This window comes from Oncorhynchus gorbuscha, linkage group LG23 (genome assembly GCF_021184085.1).
Source record: "Oncorhynchus gorbuscha isolate QuinsamMale2020 ecotype Even-year linkage group LG23, OgorEven_v1.0, whole genome shotgun sequence".
Classification (NCBI taxonomy): Eukaryota; Metazoa; Chordata; class Actinopteri; order Salmoniformes; family Salmonidae; genus Oncorhynchus; species Oncorhynchus gorbuscha.
Genome location: NC_060195.1, coordinates 16152355 through 16167179, shown reverse-complemented (window position 1 = coordinate 16167179; position 14825 = coordinate 16152355). Strand labels below are relative to the sequence as shown.

General features: G+C 46.5%; 1 protein-coding gene across 1 annotated transcript in view; it reads right to left on the bottom strand.

Moving 5' to 3' along the window:
• LOC124011238 (ankyrin repeat and KH domain-containing protein 1-like) overlaps window positions 1–13548 on the bottom strand; it is a 63618-nt gene extending 50070 nt beyond the window's left edge. Inside the window, 1 exon segment of the mRNA XM_046324396.1 lies at window positions 13098–13548. Within this exon segment, the coding sequence (XP_046180352.1) occupies window positions 13098–13373 (276 nt within the window). The 5' untranslated portion in view covers window positions 13374–13548.
• Window positions 13549–14825: the final 1277 nt, after the last annotated feature.

Here is a 14825-nt window from a genome sequence, read left to right as displayed (position 1 = left end):
AGGTAGTTTGCCCCCGGTGATGCGTTGTGTAGTCCTCACTACCCTCTGGAGAGCCTTACGGTTGAGGGCGGAGCAGTTGCCGTACCAGGCGGTGATACAAGCCCGCCAGGATGCTCTCGATTGTGCATCTGTAGAAGTTTGTGAGTGCTTTTGGTGACAAGCCGAATTTCTTCAGCCTCCTGAGGTTGAATAGGCGCTGCTGCGCCTTCTTCACGACGCTGTCAGTGTGAGTGGACCAATTCAGTTTGTCTGTGATGTGTATGCCGAGGAACTTAAAACTAGCTACCCTCTCCACTACTGTTCCATCAATGTGGATAGGGGGGTGTTCCCTCTGCTGTTTCCTGAAGTCCACAATCATCTCCTTAGTTTTGTTGACGTTGAGTGTGAGGTTATTTTCCTGACACCACACTCAGAGGGCCCTCACCTCCTCCCTGTAGGCCGTCTCGTCGTTGTTGGTAATCAAGCCTACCACTGTTGTGTCGTCCGCAAACTTGATGATTGAGTTGGAGGCGTGCATGGCCACGCAGTCGTGGGTGAACAGGGAGTACAGGAGAGGGCTCAGAACGCACCCTTGTGGGGCCCCCGTGTTGAGGATCAGCGGGGAGGAGATGTTGTTGCCTACCCTCACCACCTGGGGGCGGCCCGTCAGGAAGTCCAGTACCCAGTTGCACAGGGCGGGGTTGAGGCCCAGGGTCTCGAGCTTGATGACGAGCTTGGAGGGTACTATGGTGTTGAATGCCGAGCTGTAGTCGATGAACAGCATTCTCACATAGGTATTCCTTTTGTCCAGGTGGGTTAGGGCAGTGTGCAGTGTGGTTGAGATTGCATTCTGTGGACCTATTTGGGTGGTAAGCAGTGGGTCTAGGGTGTCAGGTAGGGTGGAGGTGATATGACTAGTCTCTCAAAGCACTTCATGATGACGGAAGTGAGTGCTACGGGGCGGTAGTCGTTTAGCTCAGTTACCTTAGCTTTCTTGGGAACAGGAACAATGGTGGCCCTCTTGAAGCATGTGGGAACAGCAGACTGGTATAGGGATTGATTGAATATGCCCGTAAACACACCGGCCAGCTGGTCTGCGCATGCTCTGAGGGCGCGGCTGGGGATGCCGTCTGGGCCTGCAGCCTTGCGAGGGTTAACACGTTTAAACGTCTTACTCACCTACACGTACGTATGTATGTATGTATGTATGTATATATATTTTTTAAACGTGCACATTTAGTTTAAAGAAATTCCTGTTAGCAGGTAATATTAACTAGGGAAATTGTCACTTCTCTTGCGTTCTGTGCAAGCAGAGTCAGGGTATATGCAGCCGTTTGGGCCGCCTGGCTCATTGCGAACTGTGTGAAGACCATTTCTTCCCAAAGACCGTAATTAATTTCCCAGATCTTTACATAATTATTGCATAACATTGAATATTGTGCAATGTAACAGCAATATTTAGACTTAGGGTTGCCATCCGTTCGATTAAATATGGTAAGTATTTCACCAAAATAATAAAAGTTGTCTCGAAATGATAATTTCCAGATTTAACCATATTAATGACCTAAGGCTCGTTTGTGTTTATTATAATTAAGCTAATGATTTCATATTTGATAGAGCGGTTGTAGACAGCAGCAGGCTCGTAAGCATTCATTCGAACAGCACTTTACTGTGTTTGCCAGCAGCTCTTAGCAACTCTTGAAGCAAAGCGATGTTTATGACTTCAAGCCTATCAACTACTGAGATTAGGCTGGCAATACTAAAGTGCCTATAAGAACATCCAATAGTCAAAGGTAAATGAAATACAAATGGTATAGAGAGAAATAGTCAACGCACCATAATTCCTATAATAACTACAACCTAAAACTTATCTGGGAATATTGAAGACTCATGTTAAAAGGAACCACCAGATTTCATGTGTTCTCATGTTTTGAGCAAGGAACTGAAACGTTAGCCTTTTTACATGGCACTTTTACAGGTTTCCTTATTTATTTGAGATTAAATTGATTTTATGTATGTATTATATTAAGAAAATAAAAAGTGTTCATTGTTCATTCAGTATTGCTGTAATTGTCATTATTACAAATATATATATATATATAAAATCATCCGATTAATCGGGATCGGCTTTTTTGGTCCTCCAATAAATCGGTATCCTGCTCTAGACCTATTAAATGGACTGACTTTTTATAGGTCAAACTACGGGACCTCGCTAGCAAGGGCTGGCATGAACTACGGGACGGCTGTAAGGGCTGGCATGAACTACGGGACGGCTGTAAGGGCTGGCATGAACTACGGGACGGCTGTAAGGGCTGGCATGAACTACGGGACGGCTGTAAGGGCTGGCATGAACTAAGGGACGGCTGTAAGGGCTGGCATGAACTACGGGACGGCTGTAAGGGCTGGCATGAACTACGGGACGGCTGTAAGGGCTGGCATGAACTACGGGACGGCTGTAAGGGCTGGCATGAACTACGGGACGGCTGTAAGGGCTGGGCTGGCAGGGCTGGCATGAACTACGGGACGGCTGTAAGGGCTGGCATGAACTACGGGACGGCTGTAAGGGCTGGCATGAACTACGGGACGGCTGTAAGGGCTGGCATGAACTACGGGACGGCTGTAAGGGCTGGCATGAACTACGGGACGGCTGTAAGGGCTGGCATGAACTACGGGACGGCTGTAAGGGCTGGCATGAACTACGGGACCGATGTTGGGCTAGCATGAACTACGGGAACAGGCAGGGACAGGGAAAACAAAACCTCACTGTCATTTCTGAAGGAGTCCCTGTCTTATATGTAGGCCTCAGGCCTGTGTTAGTTTTTCTACTTGTTGACCTAGACATTCTGTACACACTGACGTGTCTCTTCAGGTCTGATGCCAAGTCCTTCCCTCCAACTGCTTGACACGTTCACACTGGCACAGAGGCCTTATTAAGGACACGGTCTGGGCATTGAGGAAGACTCCGTCAAGCCAACACTTCAGATACACTGCATTCGCAAAGTATTCAGACCCTTTGACCTTCACACATTTTGTTACGTTACAGCCTTATTCTAAAGTGGATTAAATAAAATGTTCAATCTACTACCCCATAACAACAATGCGAAAACATTTTTTGCCAATTTTTTATTTTTTTATTAAAAAAACAGGTAACTTATTTAATATTTAGACCCTTTGCTATGAGCCTCGAAATTGAGCTCAGGTGCCTCCTGTTTCCATGGATCATCCTTGAGATGTCTCTACAACTTGGAGTCCACCTGTGGCACATTGAGCAAGGGCCTTGGTCAGGGTGGTGACAAAGAACCTCATGGTCACTCTGCAGAGTTCCTCTGTGGAGATGGGAGAACTTTCTAAAGGGACAACCATCTTTGTAACCCTCCACCAATCAGGCCTTTGTGGCCAAATGGAAGCCACATCTCGGTAAAAAGGCACATGACAGCCTGCTTGGAGTTTGCCAAAAGGCACTTAAATGACTGACCATGAGAAACAAGATTTGGCCTGAATGCCATGGAGGAAACATCAAGCTGTGGGGATGATTTTCAGCAGCAGGGATTAGGAGACGAGTCAAGATCGAAGGAAAGATGAACGGAGCACAGTACCTGCTCCAGCGTGCTCAGGACCACATACTGGGGTGAAGATTCACCTTCCAACAGGACAGCGATCTAAGCACACAGCCAAGACAGTGGCTTCGGGACAAGTCTCTGAATGTCCTTGAGTGGCACAGCCAGAGGCCAGACTAAAACCTGATCGAACATGTCTGGAGAGACCTGAAAATAGTTGACATTGCAAATGAATACAAATAGTAGAATTATGCTATAGTTTTATTTTGACGGCTAACCGCAAAGTCCATTATTGTGGCTAATCCTTATTGTGCTAGCTTCACATCGATGGGTCCGACCATCAATCAAATAACGGTCTTATAAATTAGGGTAATTTCAAATCACACCTAGCTATATAGTTAGCTAGCTAACTATAGCTACTGAAACAGATGTCGGTTTGCTATGTTTTTGGGGAAGAACAGTCATTATCAGGTCGTGATTGGTCAACAAGCTTATTTGACATGTCAAAGTGTTATTTGACATGTCAAAGTGTTATTTGACACGCAAAGACCCAAACAGCATTACATAGTATGAGAAATCCTGGTTGAGAATGAAACAACTTAAAAAATTTACGAAACAGCAAGTGAAAGAAATAGGTTATGATTATGTTTTACTGGTACTGGGGCGGCAGGTAGCCTAGTGGTTAGAGCTGGTTTCGAACCAGGGACTGTAGTGACGCCTCTTGGAGTCCATGCATGTGTGTAAACTATTTAACTGTACTAGAATGCGTAAAGGCCACTAAAAATGTTTATATCGTTATCGGTATTGGTTTTTTTGGCAAGGAAAATATCAGATCGGTCAAAAAGGTCATATCGGTGCATCACTACTTAAAATGTATGCATTCACTGTGCTGGGAGTTGCTTTAGATCAAGGATGGACAGCTCCAGTGCTCAGGGGTCTGATTGGTGTCGCACTTTCCCTCCAGCTAAATGTTTCATGTTTTGTGTGGACCCCAAGAAAAGTAGCTGCTGTTTTTGCAACAGCTAATGGGGATCCTAATAAAATACCAAACATACCTAACTCCAATAATCACAACCTTCAGTTTAGAATGCAATTAGTTTAATCAGCGGTGTTTGCTAGAGTTGGGGGAGAAGCGACACCACTCCAGAGAATGTGAGCAGAATGTAAAAGAGTGCCCAATTTGACTGGAGCTCGGGGCAAGTTTCCCCAAGGCTGGAGGGTTAGCCTTCTAGACGCTCAAATTTTTCTCGGGTAGCGCTCACTTCACTAGCGGAGGGCATTCCCAGCCCAGCATGCATTTGCAGGCTACTTGTGTGCTGCTTTAGCCCCTTGCTTTAGCTACTGTCATGGAGTTTGCTAAACACTTCATCAAGAAGTTGATAAAACACAGCGGTGCAAAATCAAGGTGACTTACAAAGAGGAGGACCAAGAGAGGGAGTGTCCACAAATAAAGAATCATTGTGGAATCTGAAAAGACACATATCACAAAAGCATGGTGGTGTACTACATGCACATGCTAACAGAAAGGAATGCTTTCTAGTTAGCTAACTGTCATTGTAGCAAAGCATTTATAGACCAAAAATCTGATCATTTTCATTCAACTATCTATACAATAGGCTATCATTGATTTTGGACCAATAGGCCTGACATTTTAGTTCTTCCAAGGAGATTTCCGTTTTGATAGTTACACTTTACCTAAAAATCTTTAGGCCTACCTAAAGAAACATTATACAAAAACATTGTTCCAGGAACAGTAAGAGACTGGAATAATAATAAATATGAATGCATTAACAAAAATTACCATAGACATTGTTGATGAGAAATAAGAATTCATGGTAAATGTACTGCCGGTGATATATGTAATGGGGAGTTGATAGACACTAACAATCAACTGCAAACAATTCACACAATTAAGTTATTTAACAATTCATGTGAACACATTGACGAGAGAGCACACATTCTGAGAGAGATGTGCATTGTGCATATTAGTCTCGTCCTCCGCAGTGGACTAGTCTCGTCCTCCGCAGTGGACTAGTCTCGTCCTCCGCAATGGACTAGTCTCGTCCTCCGCAATGGACTAGTCTCGTCCTCCGCAATGGACTAGTCTCGTCCTCCGCAATGGACTAGTCTCGTCCTCCGCAATGGCAATGGACTGGTCTCTCGTCCTCCGCAATGGACTAGTCTCGTCCTCCGCAATGGACTAGTCTCGTCCTCCGCAATGGACTAGTCTCGTCCTCCGCAATGGACTAGTCTCGTCCTCCGCAATGGACTAGTCTCGTCCTCCGCAATGGACTAGTCTCGTCCTCCGCAATGGACTAGTCTGGCAATGGACTAGTCTCGTCCTCCGCAATGGACTAGTCTCGTCCTCCGCAATGGACTAGTCTCGTCCTCCGCAATGGACTAGTCTCGTCCTCCGCAATGGACTAGTCTCGTCCTCCGCAATGGACTAGTCTCGTCCTCCGCAATGGACTAGTCTCGTCCTCCGCAATGGACTAGTCTCGTCCTCCGCAATGGACTAGTCTCGTCCTCCGCAATGGACTAGTCTCGTCCTCCGCAATGGACTAGTCTCGTCCTCCGCAATGGACTAGTCTCGTCCTCCGCAATGGACTAGTCTCGTCCTCCGCAATGGACTAGTCTCGTCCTCCGCAATGGACTAGTCTCGTCCTCCGCAATGGACTAGTCTCGTCCTCCGCAATGGACTAGTCTCGTCCTCCGCAATGGACTAGTCTCGTCCTCCGCAATGGACTAGTCTCGTCCTCCGCAATGGACTAGTCTCGTCCTCCGCAATGGACTAGTCTCGTCCTCCGCAATGGACTAGTCTCGTCCTCCGCAATGGACTAGTCTCGTCCTCCGCAATGGACTAGTCTCGTCCTCCGCAATGGACTAGTCTCGTCCTCCGCAATGGACTAGTCTCGTCCTCCGCAATGGACTAGTCTCGTCCTCCGCAATGGACTAGTCTCGTCCTCCGCAATGGACTAGTCTCGTCCTCCGCAATGGACTAGTCTCTCCTCCGCAATGGACTAGTCTAGTCTCCTCCGCAATGGACTAGTCTCGTCCTCCGCAATGGACTAGTCTCGTCCTCCGCAATGGACTAGTCTCGTCCTCCGCAATGGACTAGTCTCGTCCTCCGCAATGGACTAGTCTCGTCCTCCGCAATGGACTAGTCTCGTCCTCCGCAATGGACTAGTCTCGTCCTCCGCAATGGACTAGTCTCGTCCTCCGCAATGGACTAGTCTCGTCCTCCGCAATGGACTAGTCTCGTCCTCCGCAATGGACTAGTCTCGTCCTCCGCAATGGACTAGTCTCGTCCTCCGCAATGGACTAGTCTCGTCCTCCGCAATGGACTAGTCTCGTCCTCCGCAATGGACTAGTCTCGTCCTCCGCAATGGACTAGTCTCGTCCTCCGCAATGGACTAGTCTCGTCCTCCGCAATGGACTAGTCTCGTCCTCCCCAATGGACTAGTCTCGTCCTCCGCAATGGACTAGTCTCGTCCTCCGCAATGGACTAGTTAAATGAGACAGGTGTCATGAGTCATAAAAAATATATATATATTTGATGCTGCTCAACAAAAAATAACTTGATGGACCAAACAAACGACCAGTCGACTAATTGGGGTCAGTCATAATTAGTATTTACAGAGAAGGAGACGCAGCAGCAATTTACTTTGCAGGAGAAAGACACATTCCAATATTACTTTTAAAGACGTAAAGATAGCGCAAATTGGAGGCTTCAAAATGGTTTACTTGGACTTTGAGCCCCTAACTAAAGGATAATGGGAAGGGATCCGGTACATTGTATGTGCAACTCAACCAGGCTACAAACCGCCTTGCTATAGTATGGTCAGAGACACCCTCATTCCCCACTCCCTCCAAATCAAAGCCAAGCCGAGAGACCAATTGCAACTAGGTGATGGTTTCGTTGTGTCAACTGACATTTGGACTAAAAGAAGGAGGGGCACAGTTTCCTGGGGTGGGGGGCTTGTCACTTGTTTAACTGACGGAAAATATAAAGGCCACATGGTGTTGCTGAGCTACAAGCACATACAAGGACACCACACAGCAGAGGCCATTTAGCAGAAATGTCAAAGTGGCCTGAGGAACTAGAACGTGCAGCGACAGCTGATACAAGTGGTGACTGACAGCGCAAGCAATATGGTCAAGGCCTTCAAAATAACTGGTCTTGAGGACACAAATGATGGACTAAGAGGCAGCGGCGTCCGACGCGGAGGAGGCGGCGTCCGACGCGGAGGCCATGAGAAGTAAAGCAGACGAAGACGTTATCACCTTATGGAAAGACAACCTCGCATCCCTGCCCGGTCTGGCAAGAGTGGCCCAAAGGGTGTTTAGCATCCCCAGTGGCTTTACAAGCAGGGAGAGGGTATTCTCCACTGCTGACCTGCTCTCCAGGAACCACCGCATGAGGCTGAAGCCACAAGAGAGTCTGGCCAAACTTGTTCCTAAAAGTGAAGTCAAAAGCAGTTTCATTTTGATTTAATTCTAAATAAGTCACAGCCTACATGCGCAATTTATAGACTATCATGATTTAATACAACAAAATAGTTTAAAAGCTGAGCGCTGAATGTTCCTGCCAGCCAAATAATTGAATTAAACTACTAATATAGCCTAAATAATTAATTTGTTTCTTTTATAGGCTACTCGTCCGGCTATTTAGTGTTATATGCTGCTCAATACATAGACTATTTGAAACGATGAGCGCTTCTTACCTTTTCATGTTGATTATAAAAATACTTATCATTCAAATCAAATGGTTTGGTTTCAATACTTCAAAACCAAATGGTAGACACGTAGTCATCAAATAGATCAGGTGTTGGTTAAATTATGATTTTTTTTATGTGTAGAGGCCATTTTTATTTTTTGATGTGGATGGGAGAGAACAGATGCTGTTTCTCCAGTCTGGAACCGTTGTTTGATGAATGGCTTGGCTCTGTACAGTACAGCGAGTTATCCTGAGTTGAGCGCAAAAGGCCAGCCTAGCTATGGAACATCTGAGATCCAGGGCCTTTATGTAGTAGCCTTGTGACCGACACAGATTCCCATCTCAGTTTTCTACCTCACAACAAGCATTTTCAGTGTACAAACTCCTTAAATGTTTTCTAAAATGGTGGTTCATATTATGCTGATCCCTTTAAGGGGATTTGCAACCGAAAACTGTCTTTTGACTAGAAACATTAGTTTGTTGCTTTGTGTGTGTAATAACTGAAAAGACTCGAGACTTCGATGTGGGTCAAAGAGCAAAACAAGTGTTCCATAATAAACATCTCAAAAACATGCATGGAGTGACATCCGTTCCATATCAACACCACCAGCCTGCATAAGGTTCTCTCGAGTGGGGCCAATCAAGCCAAGCAGGCTCTGAGAAGTTAGTGTAAACAGAGCGAGCCACGGTCTTGATTTGAAAACCATATCCATCAGTTCCTAGCTCTGCTAGAAAGGCTGCCTTGACCATATGCCATGGGGCTGTATGTAGCTGTGAAGAGGTACTCCAGGAGGGTGCGGTATTGGTGCCTGGATCAGTTAACCCATAGCTGAACCTATAACACAGAACAGCAGCATGGAGGAAACAGCATGCAGCAAATTCAGTACATACAGCACAGGCCCCTGGCACAGCTCCGTGCTGGGACTGCAGCTGCCCAAGGTCAGGGCCGGAGAGAGGGGCTTGTGTCCGTCTGTGTACACAACAACATGCCGGCTAACCTGTTCCAGTTACGAACTAGTGATTTATGAGGAGCGTGACAGGAGTGCAGATAAAATGAGGGAATAGATCATGTGAATTCAACATTAATGATGTTTGAACTTCAGACAACAGGTAATAAACAGTTTCAAATTCACAAAAAAAATATTAAATAAGACAAACTGATCACATTCCTAGCACCACAGTATGCAAAGATATGTAATGAAAACAATGTGTCATCTGCAACTGTCAAACATTCAAAATAAAAACAGAGGACTGAGCTAACTTGGTCAATAGTCTGCCTTTAGCTGTATTCCTATACTGAGATGAGGACCAGTAAGGAAAAGCTACTGGGAGTCCACAGATAGACTCACAGCAGTCTGTGTGGAGGAATGTAGCTATACACCTGGAATGCAGAAAACAATTACTTTTGGGGGATGTAGTTCCAAGAGGGGCTCTCACAAACAACAATGGACATCACTCCTGCCCAACAATAAACTACAGTTCCCAGCACAGTGTTGCATCTGGAGAGCTGGAAAGGCCTGGAAAGGCATCTGCTTAATCCTGCAGCTCAGAGTTCAGCTGCAGCCCACAGGAGTGAGCTCTCCACTAGGCTAACATTTCACAACAACACCTCCCTTTCAGCCACATCCTCAAGGCCTTTTAGAAAGGCCACAAAACTTAACACAGGTATCATACATATACTGTACATTCAGCCTCAACCTATTCCCAACAGACAGACGGTATAGCAAGAAAGATAGCTGCCTGCTCTCGTCTACCATCTCATTTCCCAAATGAAACACGAGAACTTCAAATCCATTCCAGACATAATGCTCACTATTTACTTGTGGCTTATGGTTTGGTTAGGAGGTGGTAGCTCAACAGGTAGTGTCTGCACCATGTTAACATGCCAGGCTCCACAGCTTCCATCTATCCAACACCATGACATGGAAAAGTGCTCTCTGCAGGTGTGCATGTTACAACAGACAGACTTATAACATGACAGAAAAAATGGCACTGCCTCATGAATAAATAAAACCCTTTGTTGAAATGGGAATCTTATTAGTGGATTGATTTTCCATATTATCATGATTTGGCTCCCTAGCCCTGAGCCACGGTCAGGTTATAGTCTGGTCTGGCTGTTATAGTCTGGTCTGGCCGTTCCAAAATGGGTCACCTTGCCTGGAAACCCGATTGGATTGAATTATATGTTGGGCAGAAATTAATGTTTGAATCAGGAACATTTCCACAAACTCAATCAGCCAGAAAGTTGAATAAAATTATTTTAGCTTACTTTACCAGTCATCTGTGTGGTTGGTCCTTTTGCAGGTAGGAATGAGACATTGTATCCACAGGAAAGTAAAAGGACAACTGTCCAAAGCGCTGTTAGTGTGTTCCGATTTCTGTGTCACCGGAAGCATGCATACTTGCCAAGCTCGTGTTTACATTGTTCTGCACATGCTTCAGGTGACAGAAATCAACGCACTCCCGGCACTTTGATAAAGTTATTTAACTATTTTTTCCTGTGGATATATTGTCTGACATTCCTACCATAAAAAGGACCAACAGCTGTAACAACCAGTCTAGAATGTTTAAATATACATTTGCTGGCTTGTACAGGTCGTGGAGAGGAACATTTCCTGATCCAAACACTCCTTTCGCCTGATGTAGAATTCAATGCAATTCAACTTTGGATTTCCAGGCAAACATGATCCTAGAATGTGTTCCATGTCCATAGACTGTCACATGATGCCATGCTATGCAAGCCTAATTACATTTCAACAGTTATAATGACAAGGCAGGCATGGTGTTTATGTAGGAAATTGACAGAATAGCCAGACAGTTAACAACGTGTCAGTCAGACAACAACTTGATTGTGTCATGGCCACCACAGGTCCACAGACAGGTTAGGTTCAGGTTGGGTATGGTGGGGCGTGGTATGGCAGGGCAACCACAGGTCCACAGACTGGTTAGGGTTGGGTATGGTGGGGAATGGTATGGCAGGGCAACCACAGGTCCACAGACAGGTTAGGTTAGTGTTGGGCATGGTATGGCAGGGCAACTGCACGTCCACAGACAGGTTAGGTTAGGGATGGGTATGGTGGGGCATGGTATGGCAACCACAGGTCCACAGACAGGTTAGGGCTGGGTATGGTGGGGAATGGTATGGCAGGGCAACCACAGGTCCACAGACAGGTTAGGTTAGGGCTGGGTATGGTGGGGCATGGTATGGCAGGGCAACCACAGGTCCACAGACAGGTTAGGTTAGGGCTGGGTATGGGGGGCATGGTATGGCATGGCAACCACAGGTCCACAGTTAGGTTAGGGCTGGGTATGGTGGGGCATGGTATGGCAGGGCAACCACAGGTCCACAGACAGGTTAGGTTAGGGCTGGGTATGGTGGGGCATGGTATGGCATGGCAACCACAGGTCCACAGACAGGTTAGGTTAGGGCTGGGTATGGTGGGGCATGGTATGGCAGGGCAACCACAGGTCCACAGTTAGGTTAGGGCTGGGTATGGTGGGGCATGGTATGGCAGGGCAACCACAGGTCCACAGACAGGTTAGGTTAGGGCTGGGTTAGGTTAGGGCTGGGTATGGTGGGGCATGGTGGCATGGCAACCACAGGTCCACAGCAGGGCATGGCATGGCAACCACAGGTCCACAGACAGGTTAGGTTAGGGCTGGGTATGGTGGGGCATGGTATGGCAGGGCAACCACAGGTCCACAGTTAGGTTAGGGCTGGGTATGGTGGGGCAGGTTGGTATGGTGGGGCATGGTATGGGGCAACCACAGGTCCACAGACAGTTAGGTTAGGGCTGGGCTGTGGGGCATGGTATGGTGGACAGGTTAGGGCTGTATGGGGGGCATGGCAGGCAACCACAGGTGTGGCTTTAAGTCACACCTTCACTGGACATGGAAGCGGATGTTGATTGGTTGGTGGTGAACAAGCAGAGGGCAAACGTGTCAGGGAACTAATCCACATGAGAAATATTTTAGAGTTGAACCTGTTGTGTTATCATCATTACAGATGACAGAACAGGAAGTCGTGGTTTGTGTGTGACCATGTTGTAGCTCGCGATGTCTGTTCAACTGTCAGGTATCAACCTCAACGGTGGTGCCCTGTAAGCCTACCAACACATGTAAAGTTGGGCACAACTCTGAATGGGGACTGTTACAAATTTCTACAACGCAGAACAGTTATATAGAGTTGACACTGCCTCGTGAGGCTGAGACCAGTGTCATCTGATCCCTCTATTCTTTATTTATGACAGCCCAATGATCGACCACTCAACTAGCTAGGACAGTTAGCCAAATAACGTTAGCTGTCTAAAACGTGTGTTGAGGAATTGAAAGACCGTCGGATTTAAATGTGATATAATTTATAAGGTGACGTAATTGCACCATTACTTTAAAATTGTAGCTAGTTTTAATATTGGCAAGATTGACTGCCCGTGCTTGTTCTGACAGTGTGAATACGTGCTCTCCCACCAGTGTGTACAGTGTCCGAAGTTGAGAATGTGTATCTGTGCTGCGAGACTATTGCTAACTTAATAGCTAGCACTGACGATGGCATGATCGCTTCCACCCGAACTAGGCCGTGGTCACAGCCTACGCCGCATAAATAAAACATTACATCGGTTATCGTGTAATTATGTTGGTGTCTTGCATTATTCTCCTTATGTCTGACAACCCATGAGCAATTGAGTTATCTGGAGACATGTTTGAAGCAAATTCGTAGTTGTTTATAATGTTATTTCGTCAGCCTAGGAGGGGGTGGCTGCCCACAGCTAACTAGCTGGCTAGGCAGTGAGATGAACGTTCGCGCTAGCTAGCTGGCTAACTAGCATATATCTAGCTAACGTTACCTCTGAGACCTCGTCTTCGTCGCTGTTGGATCCGGGACCAGAGGAAAGGACTGCAGCCGCAGCCAGTTTGAAATCCAGTCTATCTGTAGTAGGCCCACCGGGCTCGCCGAACAATCGTACTTTCTTTCCGCCCACACCAATCCCTATGCCCCGGAGTCCGACTCCTGGTGTTGCTCCTACCCCCATCCCTACCGCTGGGGTGCGAGGAGTCACCGAGTCGATCTCGTCCTCGAAGGCGTCCGTCAGCATTCTCGTCCCGGTTACTGCATCCTGCATACTTATCTTGACAATACGTATATTAGCGTTGTTATTGTTGACCTTAACTTCCTTCAGGGGTATCTCTTGTGGAATATTCGGGTGTTTTTACTTCAGGGAATCCTGAAACTCTCCCGAAGCGAGGGTTGAGGAGGATCTCTTTCCCCCAGCCATTAGCTAACTTTCTAGCTAACAACCTAACCCATTGCTAAATGTTTCTCAGAAATCCCGCCTCTAAACAAAATATTGAATTCGCCATTGGTTGATGTCAAAACATTGCTGACAATGATTCGTTTACCTTGGTGCTTCTCAAGCAGAAGCACGCGACGTCAGTTAGGTTTACCAATATCACGAGTCTCTCAAAACGAACGTCACAACGTGCAGTGGCTTCACTGGTATTGGGTATTAAAAAGTAAATTGGTTTAAACTGGAATATTTCAGGCATTTACTGTCATGTCAACATGATATTTGGAACGTCATAAACAGGGTCATCAGAATTAAAGTAACTGAACTGAATGACTACCGAACAGTAGCACTCACTTCCATCATCATATGTAAGTCGCTTTGGATAAAAGCGTCTGCTAAATGGCATATATTATTATTATTATTATTATCATTAAGTGCTTTGAGATGCTAGACAAAGACCACATCCCTTCCTCCCCAATTCGACTACCACCCTGACAGTGCCATGGACGACGCAATCGCCATGGCACTGCCCTCACCCACCTGGACAAGAATGGATGCTGTTCATTGACTACAGCTCGGCCTTCAATAACACAGTGCCCTCTAAACTCACCACAAAACTCACGACCCTGAATGTGGACTTCAGGAGGAACCAGGTTGGGCACGCCCCATTCTCATCAACAGGGCCTACTTCGAGATGGTCAAAATCTTCAAGTTCCTCTGCGTACAAATCTCCAAGAAGCTGAAATGGTCAAACTACACGGACACCGTGGTGAAGAATGCATGACAGCGACTCTCTTCAACCTCAGGAGGCTGAAGAAATGTGCCCTGTCCCCGAGGGCCCTCGCAGTTTTCTACAGGAACACCATTGAGAACATACTGTTGAGCTGCATCACAGCCTGGTACGGCAACTCCACCACCACTGACCGCAAGGATCTGCAGAGGGTGGGACGCATTATTTGGTGCACACTGCCTGCCCTCCAGGACACCTACAGCACCAGGTGTCGCAGGAAGGCCAAGAAGTTCATAAATCACCTTACCCACCCGAGCCATGGCCTGTTCTCCCTGCTTCCATCACTTAGACTCAGGCAGTATAGGAGCATCGTGGAAAAAAACTGTCAGTGGCCAATAGCTTCTACCCTCAGACCATCAGGCTGCTCAACAGTCACCACAACCCCCCCCCCTCCATGGACATTTATCATTGTTACAGTTGTAAATATGTATATATTATTATTATGTTTATTTATGATTGTTTCATTGACTTCTCTTTTGACCTACACTGATGGAGCT